Genomic DNA, 13,490 nt, shown 5'->3' with positions numbered 1-13,490 from the left:
AGAAGACTGAAGCAAGAACTAAGCTAGCGAGCGTACCTTTCGCGGAAAATCTTCCAAGACTGGAGGACGCTACATGACACACAATGTCCCTTCGAAGAAGACTCAAGCGGAAAATCTTGCTCAAACTGTGCTACGCGTTGGCTACATGACACACAAAAGTCTACATCAAGAGAAAAGAAGACTAAATCAAGCTGATGAGAGCCCTAACAAAGAGTTTCTTTTAGGGCTTTAAGGCATCTTGAACCCTAATTTTCTGAAAATTTGGGCGGGAAATTATTCTAGGGCTTCGCAGGCGCGGCGATCGCTTGTTCTCACGATGCTCATCTCGGAGGTACTTAGTTGATGTGGCTACTGTGAATCCGTTGCGGAGGATCGAGCGCCTAGCAGGCTTCTTCTCTGGCAATCAGTGTCGATACTGCCGAAGAGCTCCAAGAATGCGTGCTCGGTCTCAAATCCGAGCTCTGAGAGGAGCAGTGGCTGCAAATCTGGAAGCTAAGTTACCAGCCGCCAGGCCGCGCAGCGGTGGATTCCTCGGGGGAATACCACGTGCGGCTTCGTTGAGATGCTCTTCTTGGCCGGTGCCGTTGGATCCATCAGGTCGCTCAAGATGGTTACATTCTTCCTTTAATCGGGCACGACCTCACAAGATCCGGAACTACAAATCGCGGCCGGCTGCTTCGAGCGAGCCACCGAGATCGTCTCTCATCGATTGGCACCAGGGAAGAGCAGCAGGTCATGTTTGATCTGTGTCTTGTGCGGTCAAGAAAGAACAGTGCGGGAGATGTCACACAAGGCGCTAGCTTCCAGTGTCCTAGGGAGGGCCCGTGGTTTTTTCCAAGACTCCCTGGAGAAATATCAAGAGCTGGTGGACATATATCTTCTCTACGGGAAATCACTCCTGGCGCTCCAGGGCTCGGAATCAAAGGCTGAGTCCGTCAAGTACATGGAGTAAGCGTATGAGATTTGCTCCGAGGCGCTCAAGGGATCGTGCAAGAGCAAGGGCGAGGAGCAAACTGTGACAAGCCAGAAGCTCACAATTCTCAGGTACATTGCTGCTGGGCCGCTCCAGAATGGGAACTTCGAGGGAGTTCTGAAGTGCGTTTCGGTTCTCAAAGGCTCCTTGGATCATCGTAGCACAAGGCATTGATTGGGCTCAGTCGCCACGAAGAGGCCAAGGAGGAGCATGTAGCTCTCATATCTTATGACAAGGCTGCAGTGGAGGTGTGCTTGTCCGCTTTGACGTTCTTGATCGAAGAGACGACGCAACAGCGGGAAGAAAGCGTTCTTCGTTTTGCTTTCGAGGTTTTCATCCACAAGAGAAGTCTGGCGCTTCTCTGAGTTTCTTTTATTTCACCGTTATATGAGAGCTGACTTTTGGTGTGTTTTTGTAATAGTGCCTCGGATTTCTTCCTACAGCCATTGTTCGAGGCTGCCATGCATTACCTGCCTGCGGAAGAGGAAACTACCATGAGAGCGAAGGCATTGCGTGTTTTATGTCTCTGCTATCTTTTGACCAAGTTCACGAGCTGATGAGAGAAACGTGTTGTGAAAACTTTCAGCATGCGCCTCAATGGGTACCATCTTTCTCGGCTGTGGACAGGTAGGCTTACTATTTCACATTGCTTCATCACAAACTTTTTTTTTCTGCAGGCAATGTTTGGTTGAAACTCGATTCAGGTCTGTTGAATTTTACACGCTATAGCTCTAATTCTCAGGCAGCCTCCTCATCAGTGCTCAAAGCAGTGGAAAGCACGACGTATGGGAAAGAGCTCTCGGGGCGGCAGTTCATAAGGCCCTCTGCTGCGTTTTGAGCCACGGTTGCATCACTCTGAGTCTTAGACGCGGCCAGCAACGTTATCCACTCGGCGTCTCTGGCTGAACTCGGATACTTTTTTAGGAGCTCCTCTGCTTCACGCAGCATTCCTGACCGGCTCAGCAGATCCAGCATGCATCCACAGTGCTCAACAGAAATCCTAAACTCGTAATCGACCAGCATTGATATGAAGAACTCGGATCCTTTTTTCAAGTTACCAGCATGGCTACAAGCACACAGAACACTAACAAAGGTAGCACCGTCGGGTCTCACTCCCTCCTGCTTCATTTTGGCGAACAGACCAAGAGCTTTTCTGAGGTGGCCGTGTTGAGCATAACCAGCTATCATGGCATTGCAAGTGACGACGTCGGGAAGAGGTATACTGTCAAAAAACTCCCGGGCTTCGCTCAAGCAACCACATTTTCCATACATGTTGACAATGGCCGTTCCCAGGATTACGTCGACGCTCATCTTCTGCTGAAGTATTCGCTGGTGTATAAGTTTCCCTTCGGTTGCAGCCACTGAGCAGGCGCAAGCATCCAGTGCTGCTACATACGTCCGTTTGTCAGCAACTCCGGGATCCATTTGGTGAAAGAGTTCCAAGGCTTCTTTGGGACGACCGTTCTGAGCATAGCCCGAGATCATGGTGTTCCAGCTAACAACGTTCCGGGCCTCCATTCTGTCGAAAACACGTCGCCCGTCTTCCAAACGTCCACACTTGATATACATGTTCGCGAGTGCCGTTGCCGCTACTACGTCCGACTCGAATCCAGCCTCAACTAAGTTGCCGTGAAGAGCTTCTCCCGCAGCAGCGTTTCCTGCCGAAGAACAAGCATTGAGGACGTTGACAAAGACGACCGAGTCGAGGCTTTCACCCTCCAGAATCATCATCCTGAAGAGCTGCAGGGCCTCGTGACCGTGACCGTTTTCTGCGTAAGCCGCAACCATGACGCTCCAACTGACTAAGTTCCTCTCCACTGTTTCAGATTCAAACACTTCGCGAGCTTTCTCTAGACAGCCGCATTTTCCATACATGTCTACGAGAGCATTCCTCACGAAGAGTACCGACGCCCGGCCACTTTCACAGCTGCAAGCGTGGATCAGCTTTCCTTCTGTCAAATCTTCCGGACAAGCACAGGCATTGATAGTAGAGATGAGAGTGATCTCATTTGGACTGAGGCCTTCCAGAAGTAGCTGCTTGAACAACGTCCGAGCACCGTCTCCTTGGCTGTCCCGGACAAGAGCCGATATCATCGAGTTCCACGACACCAAGTCCGGAGCTTCGATCCTTTCAAAGATCTTCCGGGCTTCGTCCAGCTTCCCGCTCTTGCCATACATGTTGAGCAGCGCGGTTCCAAGGATGACGTCCGACTCGAGGCCGAGATCGCAAACACAGATGTGAACCGCCTTGCCAATACCCAGCGTCAACGTAGAGCTGCAAGCATTGAGAACCGTGACATACGTGACACTGTTTGGGGCGACGCCTTCCAAGAGCATCAGTGTGAAGAGTTCCAAGGACTGTCCACAGCAGCCGTTCTGGACGTAAGCCGAGATCATGGCATTCCACAACACCACTCCATGCGGACGTCGGACACAAACTCCATCAAACCAGGCTCGAGCATCAACCAGGCTGCTGCACTTCCCATACATGCTCACGACCGAAGTTCCGATGATCTCGTCGTCCTCTAGCCCGCTCTCTAAGATCTGGAAGTGGATCGCCTTGCCGCCACTCAACGCTCTCTTCACAGAAACACAGGCTTTCAACACGGCTGTGAAAGTGAAACTGTCGGGCTTGACACCGTGCTGGAGCATCTGGCAGTAGAACTCGAGCACCTTGGTGCTGCTGCTGGATTGACGAGAGTACGCGGACAACATTGCCGTCCACGTCGTGACGTCTCGGAAGTGAGCCATCCTGTTCCTGTCCAAGAAGACGTCCTCGGCGTTCTCTACACTGCCACACTTGAGGTACATGTGGACGAGACGTTCACGCAGGTAAAAGTTTTCCTGAAAGCCAGACTCTACGACGTGACTGTGAATCTTTTGTGCATCTAGCAGGCTTCCCAGAGAACCACACTCGCGGATGAGACGAGCCAGAGTGAAGACGTCGGAGGAGCATAGCTTCGAATCGAGGTACTCTCTCAAGTTTAGCTGGTTGCTTGCACAGTCTGTAGCGAGTCCTCTGGCCAGCCTTCTCATACCGCTGCTAGAGGTCTTCCCGCGAGCACCATCTTCGCCTCTAGCTAGAAGTCCAGCAAAAACTGCGGTAGCATTCTTTCGAAATGTGTTGCTTCGATGCGGTCCTTTCCCTCGGCCTCTGCAATGATTCCCGCTCGCCCGACTGCCTCTGCATCAATCAGCCCAGAAGTTTTGGTTGAAACGAAATAGAGTAAACCCGACCTGTGACGAAGAGCTTGAGCAGCTCACAGGAGAGCTTGAGAGCATTCGCATTTGCTGCAAAACGGAAACGAAACTGGCCGCATTTCTCTATGATCTTTAGAAAGCTCTGCTTTGCTCACCAGTGGTAGACTTGGTTCTTTTCGAGGTTGCGCCTACGTTGGATTCATCCGCCTTGGCAACATCTGTTGTGGAGCTCAGACAAAAGAGAGAGAGAGGAAGAGCAAACCCTGGCTGGCCTTCTCCCAAACGCTCTTGAAAATCTCGTGAATTAGATGCTGTGAGAGGACAAGACAAAGGTAAGCTGGACCCAAGCCCACATTCCCTACCGGACTGATTCCCACACTTGCAGAAGCCTCGTCCATCACCGCTAAACCTAAAGTCCTATTCAGTTGCACTCTATGGGTCAGAAATCTGGGGACTTGAACTCTCTAAAAAGCAGTGGGGAAACCTAGAAACTATCACAACGACCTTCATTTCAAACGAACTCAACATCTCCACCAAAACAGCACTCCCCATACCATATGGCAAACTTGTGGATCAAGCAATTCTTGACTCTCATCTGCTGGCATGGCAACATGGACAAGGATGGTGGCACGACATAGAGACGTGGATGCACAAGTTTGGCATGGATCTCAACAACATTTTCGACACACTTAAAGAGGATCTTGAACAATGGTCGAACAAAGCAATGCACACATGGATACATGCCAAAGAACACTGGACAAAATATCACCTTTATTGCCAGGAGATAAACCCAGATGAAATGTTCAGACTGAACAAACTTTCAACATGGAGCAGACACACCATTGCCTGGTACTGCATAGGAAACCACAGCCTCCTGATCAAACCTGGATGCCGCAGACAGGGAAAACCTCCACGACATCTCCAGATCTGCTTGGTCTGCACAGAAGACACAGAGACGGTCAGGCACACACTCAAGGCTTGCCCTGCCTATGCCAAATTCTGCTCCCTAGACATCAACGGGATGCCAAAACAGACATAATCCTCGCAAACAAGGAGACAACCTCATCCCACGCCAATTACCTGAAACACATAGAGCTGCGATGGCAAATACATGTCACACATGCAATGGAGGCAGAGACCTTGAACGGCCGAGGAAAAGAAGACAGGTAGGCAGGGCCAGTGAGCGGGAGCACAACGACAATGAGGACGCCACCTATGCGAAAATGATAATCCAACTTGCATTTTTGCATCCATCAGTCTCATGCTTATAGTAGGGCATTATCAAAACAACATGTAGATAAACAGATAGATAGATAATTCTTCCATCTGATCCCACCAGGAGTCGTTCATGCCTGGGGCCCTGGCTCCACAAGCATTTAATATAGCAACAGTTGATTGCTCCAATTAGTAATTTGTGCTGCAAGGCAATCACTGCAGAGAATTATTGCCCAAAGGGGCTGCTGCTGCCTGGAATGCAATCAGTTATATCAATTTTGCATGAATGTATGATTTGTAAGCAACAGACATGTAAAAATATATGTAAAAAGGTACATACTGTCTGTATGGGATAGAAGATTCCCTGAAAATAAACACCAAGCATGAGATGTATCATGTCATTTAAGAAAGCTGCCACTAGCGCGTGAGTGATTGTTGAGAGATGTAGGCATAGTGCTCCAAGCTGTGTGAAAAGAAAAGATCTCCACTCCACTGAAATGTGGGCGCTGCCTTTTTAGTGCGATTGCTGCTGAACATACCCAAAAGCAAAGCCAAAGATGAAAATGGTTCTTCCATTGCTCCTTGCAGCATGTCTAGCAGTAGCAGCATCAGCAGCAGCACCTTCTGCTACATTCCCAAATCATGGGAAGCAAATCTTGAGATTTGCCGAAGACAGCTTTTGCTCCACGCTGGTCCTGGTTCATGGCTATCCTTGCCAGGAGTTCAAAGTAAGCGATATGAAAATCTGGTAGAGAAAGAACTTGCGAGAACAAAAAGAAAGAAAACCTCTCTATTTCTTAGGTGACAACTCCAGATGGCTACATTCTGCGAGTTCATAGAATACCACACGGTGTGGCGGGAGTTTCCTCGCCATCGCCAAAGCCAGTGTTTCTCCAGCACGGTGTTCTTCAGGTCTGTGTGGAAAGTAAAAGTATAAAAAAGAGTGTGTGACTGTGGAGCAGGGAGGAGACGATTGGGTGTTTTATCCCCCGCGCAATTCTTTAGGGTTTGTTCTCGCGGACGAAGGCTTCGATGTGTGGATCGGGAATCTCCGCGGCACGCATTGGAGTCGCCAGCATGTCTCGTACTCCTCCGGCGACAAGGTAATGCCCGGAATCTGTCGATTTGCGATTCATGATGTTGTTCTTGCGTTTTCTTTGCAATTCCAGGTGTTGTTCTTGTGTTTTCTTTGCGATTCATGGTATTGTTCTTTCGAAGAGCCGGCTTTTGTTTGCGATTGCTTGTTCCCGATGATTTTGTGCTTGGAGTCAAAGAATGAACTTTGTGAGTCGATTTTCTTTGCTCTTGAGTTTTCTTTGCGATTCGTGGTATTGTTCTTGAGATTTATTTCGAAGAGCTGGCTTTTGTTTGCGATTGTTTGTTCCCTCTTGGAGTTTCATTCCCATTTGTGGCCAAAGATGAACTTTGTGACTCGATTTTTCTTTGCTCTTTTCTGCTAGGCGTACTGGGACTGGACTTGGGACGAGCATGCCCAGTACGATCTCCCAGCCATGCTCAACTTGGTTCATGAAAACACTGGCTCCGAGCTTTACTATGTCGGCCATTCTCAGGTAGAATAGTGTTGTGGTGCTCGAGAGAGATAAGAGCTGGTGGTGATCTCCCAGGGAACGTTGATTGCTCTGGCAGCTTTCTCGGAGTCCAAGCTAATGAATGTCGTCAGGGCGGCGGTGTTACTCAGCCCCATTGCCTACCTCAAAGGCATGACTTCCACGCTTTCCAGGCTCGCTGCTCTACTCTACATGGACCAGGTGAGATTTTTTTTTCTCTCGTTTCTTTCGTTTCTTCTTTTTTTCTCGCTCGATCGAGAAATCGCGGTCACAGGTCACTCACTACTCAATGCTGCTGTGATCTGCAGATCTACGACGACATAGGCCTGTCACAATTCACTCTTGAAAGGTAAACAAGGATTGATGGTTTCCTTCTCTTTGTTTGTTCTTTAAGTTTTGCTTGCTTTCAGTGGAATCGGTGCGTACCTCCTCAGGAATTTATGCTCGCTGGACCCCCGATGCGCAGACCTGCTGGTCCTTGTGACGGGTAATTCTTGCAACTTCTTAAAAAGCTTACACGTTTTCGCTTTCTGGACAGGCCGGAATTGCTGCTTCAACGCGAGCCTCACTTCTTACTACCGCCAGTTCGAGCCTCAAGGGTCTTCCACGAAAAACTTAGTTCACCTTGCTCAAAGTAAGCTCTTTGTTTTGTTTTTCCGATGCAATCTCGACGCTATTGATTTTTTTTTTTCTTGTTTTCTCGCTTGGCAGTGGTGAGAACCGGTTTGTTTGCAAAGTTCGACTATGGTAGCAGCCTCGGGAACATCCGCGCCTACTCGCAAGTGGTTCCTCCGACGTACGAGCCAGCCAACATTCCCAAGAGTTTTCCAGTTTTCCTCGTGTATGGAGGCAAGGACACATTGTCTACGGCACAGGGTGTCCAGGAACTGGCCAAGCGCCTCGTTTGCACGCAGCAAACACTATTTCTTCCAAACTACGCTCACGCGGATTTTGTTGTAGGAACCCGAGCAAGGCAAGACGTGTTTGACCCGGTGATTAAATTTATCAAGGCAAACTAAGTAAAGGAAATCTCTGATAAAATCAAGCCTTTTTTTTTGGTGATGTTCCTTCCAACAATGTAAAGCAGCGTAGACAACATTGTGGGAGCGTGTGATTGACAGTATAAAATTTTTTAACTCCTTTCTAGATGGTGCGAAAGAATTTCCGTTCCTAGCCATTCAAGCACACGAGAAGGCTATGTCTGATTAACGATAATCCCGAACTAATCAAACAAAAGTTAAAGATTCTCGGTGGCCAATGGGGGACCAGCTTCTTTCTCATAGGCATGCGCACCAAAAGCTTCAAAGTCTAATATAACTGTAATTAACCAATTGTGTTATGTTAATATTTTTAGTAAAGTAAAATGTGGTAATATATCTTACCTTTATTATAATTACAACCATCTTTTATAATTTACTTTAATTATTATTTTAATTATATCAAATAAGAAAAAATATGTAATTAATTTTTATATTTGGATTCTTTATAGTTTCTAAATAAGGAATTAATAGGATTATACCTCACATTTTTATGTTTACCCTCTTGCAGTATGAAAAGAAAGAAAACTTTTGGTTTTGGTTGCTCTTGTGCCTGAGGATCTTTCTTTGTTCTTTGCAGCTTGAACCGAATCAGTTTTTTGAAGGCAAGTCGCTTGTTTGAGCTAGCAAGCTAACTACATCAATCTGTAAACTTACAGTTCAAGATACGCATACAAATAAATGACGAAGAGATTTCGAACCAGAATATCTGACACTGGCATCACATGAAGCTGTGGCCTGCAAGAACATCAAGGTTGCGGTGTTTGCTTTTCTTGGGAAGAGGGGCTGAGCTTGATGATCGTGCTGTGCATATTTTGTTTTCACCAAACCGCTGGGAGAAGAGGTACGACTTGAAAATATTTCTTGACTATATCTTGGGAACAGCTCATCTTGTTTTCTCACAGGCTGCAGATGGAAAATAAACTGATGGCTCGGACAACGTTGGTAGTAGATCGATATTCGTACTCAGGAGTGGCTTTCTCTGCTGCGAAAGGACTGGATCTTGAGTGGTGCAAGGTGAAAACCACTGCCTAAGCTTTAGCGTTTGACTAAGAGCACCTGGACAGGCTCCCGAGGTCGAACTTCTTGCTGCAGACCTGGTCTTGTACCTCGATATTTCGCCAGAGGTACGCTACATTCTATAAAGCAGCTCTTTCATTATTTTTTGTTTAGGAAGATGTTGTGCTAAGTTTTAATCCTAGAAGTTGCTTGATTGCACAGTTCGGTTTCTTAGTTTCGTGCATTTCTGCTCTCGCTTTTGTTCATTGGGAAGGTCTGACTGGTAAACTATGGATAAGTTTGGATCATAATGTTGGTCATTTCGCTTTGTCTCCTGACATAACATTTATAATGATCTTGCAAACTCTGACTTGATCTTTCTTCGTTTTTCTTTGATTTTCCTCCAGGTAACCACGCGAAGAAACCAACTCGCGAAGACAAAGGCAAGTCCGTGGCAGCAGGCTATCACTCTCCGCTTGCAAACTTGGTCGAGCTGGCAGACATGACCACGCCGGAGGATCGTCCAGGCAGCAAAACCAGCCATCCTCCTCGGCGGGCCGAGATATCCAAAGGCAGGCAACCACCGGACGCTTCTCCAAGCTCTCCCGGCCGACGAAAGGCGTCCCTCGACGTCGCGGTGGAACCAGCGCCAACAATGGCGGAGAACTTTACAAGGCTCGCTTCCAGGACGTCACAGGCCAACCAGTTAAGTCCTTTCGTTTTCCCTTAGAAACTTCTCTGGCTTCGCAGGTCATCTTTCTCCCAATCTCTCTCTGTTTTATTTTTCTCTTTGGCGTCTGACTTGCCGGATCCAGAGGAGCGAGGACTTCCCGTGATCATAACAGAATAACTCAAACGACTTGTGTTTTTTTCAACTCCACTGACTTCTCTAAACACGCAGAGACGGGACTTCCTGTATCGAAGTACATTGCGACGAAGCTAAACCTCGGCAATGAAACCGACGTAAGCCCCCTTGCTCCTCTTGACTTGTCGCAGAAACCAGCGCAAACTTTCTTCCATCCTTTCTCATTTTTTACTCTCTCGTTCTTGACTCTTCCTCCAGGTTGAACCGAATTGCCAGAGCCTCGGAGTGATATGGTGGCTCGGAGTGATATGGTGGTCACTTTGCCTTGATTCACGAGTATAACTGGCCCTTGGTTTTCTTTACGTTTGGTTCGCTGGGAGTGGTCTGGTTTACATTCTGGCAGAAAACCGTGAGTTCGCTCATACTTTGCATTACTTCTCATTGTCAGTTTTGTTTTTCAGGCATATAGCTCGCCTGTGGAAGATATCACACTTTCAGAGGAAGAGATTGCCCCGGCTCTATTTAATTACATGAAAGTTAAGTGAGAAATAACAAACTCGAGCGAGGAGGACGAAGAGCACAAATCTTAGAGCAGTGATTCGGGTAAATTGCTTGTATCACTTTCATGCAATGCTAAGTTTTAATCCTAGAAGTTGCTTGATTGCACAGTAGTCCTTCGGTTTCTTAGTTTCGTGCATTTCTGCTCTCGGAGAACTGTACAAAGCTACTCTTCCTCCTCGCTTCCAGGTTGTCACAGCGGTTTGCTCTCAAACCTTTCGTTTTCCCTTAGAAACTTCTCTGGCTTTGCAGGCCATCTTTCTCTCGATCTCTCTTTGTTTTATTTTTCTCTTTGGCGTCTGACTTGTCGGATCCACAGGAGTGAGGACTCGGTGCTTCCCGATCATAACACCCTACGTGAGAATAACGTAAGACGATTTCAACTCCACTGACTTCTCTAAACACGCAGAGATAGGCAACTTCCCATATTGCTGGTCAAGAAGTACATTGCGACGAAGATAAACTAGGCCCTCTTGACTTGTTGCAGAAACCAGCGCAAACTTTCTTCCATCCTTTTTCATGTTTTACTCTCTCGTTCTTGACACTTCTCCCAGGTTGAACTGAATTTCCGTGGCCCCAGGAGCAGGAGGAAGGTATGTATATATGTGCTCAATTTTAGCCCTTCGTTGGTGGTCAAGCATTTGCAGCATTGTTTTACTGATGCAATCCATTGGTTTTCTTGGCCGGGCTTACGCAGCTTAGCCATGTCCGTTCACCTTCTCTGTGTATGATGGTTTCCCAGGTAATATCCTCTCCATATCTACCTTTAAGTGGAAATTTGGTTTGATATCTGGTCTTTCACACGTTTTGGATTCCAACCATCAAGTCTTGGCCCTTGCGATGCGGTAATTAACTAGTCTGGCATGTCCTACTTCTGGCCAGAACTATCAACAACTTTTCGATTTAGTAAGAGGTTGCTTTTTTTTAAAGCTATTTTTGTTCTCACTGATCTCCAGGAGCAGCACATTCAGCGAGCAGCGGATCGACCAGACAAGAGCAGCGTGAGCCGAGCAAGCAGCGATCCAGCACTAGCCAGGCAGCCACAGCCGAGCAAACAGCGATCCAGCTCCATCCAACAACGCAGCGGTGCAGCAATCTAGCTCTAGCAAGCAGCGATCCAACTCCATCCAACAACACAGATCCAGCTCCATCTAGCAATGCAGCAGTGCAGCCACGTGCAAGTAGCACATTATGCAATTTCTTGCTGATGTGGCATTTTATGTTTGCAACGTGGCAATGATAATGAAAATCAATAAATCAATTTAAAAATTCATGTATTATGAAACTGTGAGGGCCAAGTGTATGGCTACGATGCTATATACTAATATTAGCATAGTGGATTTTGGTAGCCGTCGGATTGGTTTCAATCCGGACCACTTGCTCTTGTATATAAACTAGGGTTTTTGGGCTAATTGATATGCACATTTCTGTATTCCCTTTCCATATTCTATGCACTCACATTGGTGGAGATGAGGGGCACCTTTGATTGTCCCTGGGAGTGCTTGGATTTGGGATTTCAGTTTAGATCTAGCTTTTGCATTGTTTAGATTTAACTTTTTCCATTTCCTTTCTTTTGTTCTTTCCTTTCAGGATTTTGGTTTAGATCTAGCTTTTTGCATTGTCTAGATCTACCATTTCTTTCCAGCTTTTTGTCATTTCTCTTCTTTTGCTTTTTCTTTCTCATTCATCTTCATGGCCGATCCGCAATCTCCTCCTTTGACTCTAGAGCAGCAGTTGGTTCAATTGCTTGATGCTATGCACTTGCAATTGAACAACCAAACTCAGTTGATGGTGGCGTTCACGGCACATGGTACAACTCCTCCTGCTTTTGGTGCCAATCCTCGCGTTCGGCCGGAGTTCTTTCGTGGGAATCCTGGGGATGATGTGTACCATTGGTTCGATCACTTCACGGTGATTGCCACATATCATTCTTGGGATGATACTCGACGTTTGCGTGAGTTCCCCACATGTCTCCAAGGGACGGCATTGCAGTGGTACAATGGATTGAGCGCAGCTACTCGTGGCGATTGGAGTGTTCTTCCGGACATCTTCAAACGCGCCTTCAGACACGCCGACGATTGTGATGATGCCTTCCAACAATTGCATCGTCTTCGCCAAGGGCCATCTGAGTCGGTGATGCAATTTGGCGTTCGTTTCCGAAGTCTTTTGCTTCGTGCGGAGCCAAATATGTCGGAGCGGATCAAGTTAGGAATGCTGTGGCCAGCACTTCGTCAAGATCTTGTCGGACTTGTGCATGCACTTGCTCCTGCCACTCTTGACGATGCTCTTCGCTTGGCACAACGTTATGAGACGTCACCTCTTCCACTTCTTGCTACACGTCCTTCAGCTCCACTTCCTATGAGTGATGGTCCTGTTCCCATGGAGGTTGATGCTGTTGCTACTCGAGTCCAAGGACAAGGGCGAGGACGTGGTCGTGGTCGTGACGTTCGTTGCTGGGCGTGTGATGAAGTTGGTCATACTTATCGGCGTTGTTGGCGCTTTCCGGATTGGCGACCTCCATTTCCTGGGTGGAGACCTTGGCGTCAGCAACGTCCCGTTGGTGCTGCTGCGGTGGAAGGTTTGGATACCGAGGTGCATTCGGGAAACGAGGAGTCGCACGAGTAATGGAGGGACCTTGTGCGAATAAGTTAGTGACCCCTCCATGTTTCTTTCGGGAGTATCATCAAGGGGTTCACTCGGCACCGGTTCATCCAGTGTTTACTTTCCAAGCTCATTTTTATAACAAGACGTCTCTTATTCTTCTCTCCGTGTTGGTTGATACAGGTTCGAGTTTATCTTCTATTGCTCGACTTGTTGCCACACGTTGTCGTCTACACTTGCGTCGTGCGGCAGATCCAGTTTTCATTCTTTATGGCAATGGCCGTACACATGCATGTGCACGAGATGAGGCGGACCTGGTTGTGCGTGTGGGCGATCTCGAGCTTGAGTTGCAGTCGTTGCGGGTGGTGCCGAGTCAAGCTTTTGACCTCATTCTTGGCCCAGACGATCCAAGAGATCAGTAGTGTGAGGAAGAGGGTACACGTCCGGGATCGTCACTTCATTCATCGGACGATAGTCGATGCAGAAACGCTCACTTCTGTACCTCTTTGTCCCTCTACTTTTACCTCTGCTTC

At 47.6% G+C, this 13,490-nt stretch overlaps 2 protein-coding genes across 4 annotated transcripts; one reads left to right on the top strand and one right to left on the bottom strand.

Moving 5' to 3' along the window:
• Positions 1–1,594: 1,594 nt before the first annotated feature.
• On the bottom strand, positions 1,595–4,383 carry LOC9638866 (pentatricopeptide repeat-containing protein At5g27110). 3 transcript variants are annotated; one of them, XM_024662429.1, is made up of 3 exons: positions 4,330–4,383; positions 4,211–4,283; positions 1,595–4,157 (listed from the first exon to the last, which is right to left on the bottom strand). In XM_024662429.1, exon 3 carries the CDS (start codon positions 4,007–4,009, stop codon positions 1,712–1,714), a length of 2,298 nt encoding a protein of 765 aa, XP_024518197.1. In that variant the 5' UTR covers positions 4,010–4,157; positions 4,211–4,283; positions 4,330–4,383; the 3' UTR covers positions 1,595–1,711. The 3 variants fall into 3 exon arrangements, with proteins under 3 accessions (XP_024518197.1, XP_024518198.1, XP_024518199.1); XM_024662430.1 differs by having other exon boundaries at positions 1,595–4,151; XM_024662431.1 differs by having other exon boundaries at positions 1,595–4,151; positions 4,211–4,264; positions 4,330–4,354.
• A 1,569-nt stretch (positions 4,384–5,952) lies between these two features.
• On the top strand, positions 5,953–8,019 carry LOC9638865 (triacylglycerol lipase 2). The gene is made up of 9 exons (XM_024662461.1): positions 5,953–6,117; positions 6,191–6,301; positions 6,352–6,492; positions 6,850–6,960; positions 7,015–7,158; positions 7,266–7,306; positions 7,368–7,444; positions 7,496–7,591; positions 7,669–8,019. The coding sequence occupies exons 1-9, from the start codon at positions 5,953–5,955 to the stop codon at positions 7,974–7,976; spliced, it is 1,194 nt and encodes a 397-aa protein (XP_024518229.1). The 3' UTR covers positions 7,977–8,019.
• Positions 8,020–13,490: the final 5,471 nt, after the last annotated feature.

This window comes from Selaginella moellendorffii, unplaced genomic scaffold, assembly GCF_000143415.4.
Source record: "Selaginella moellendorffii unplaced genomic scaffold, v1.0 SELMOscaffold_89, whole genome shotgun sequence".
Taxonomy (NCBI): Eukaryota; Viridiplantae; Streptophyta; class Lycopodiopsida; order Selaginellales; family Selaginellaceae; genus Selaginella; species Selaginella moellendorffii.
The sequence above is the reverse complement of the archived record's forward strand: the minus strand, read 5'-3'. Positions and strand labels throughout refer to the sequence as shown.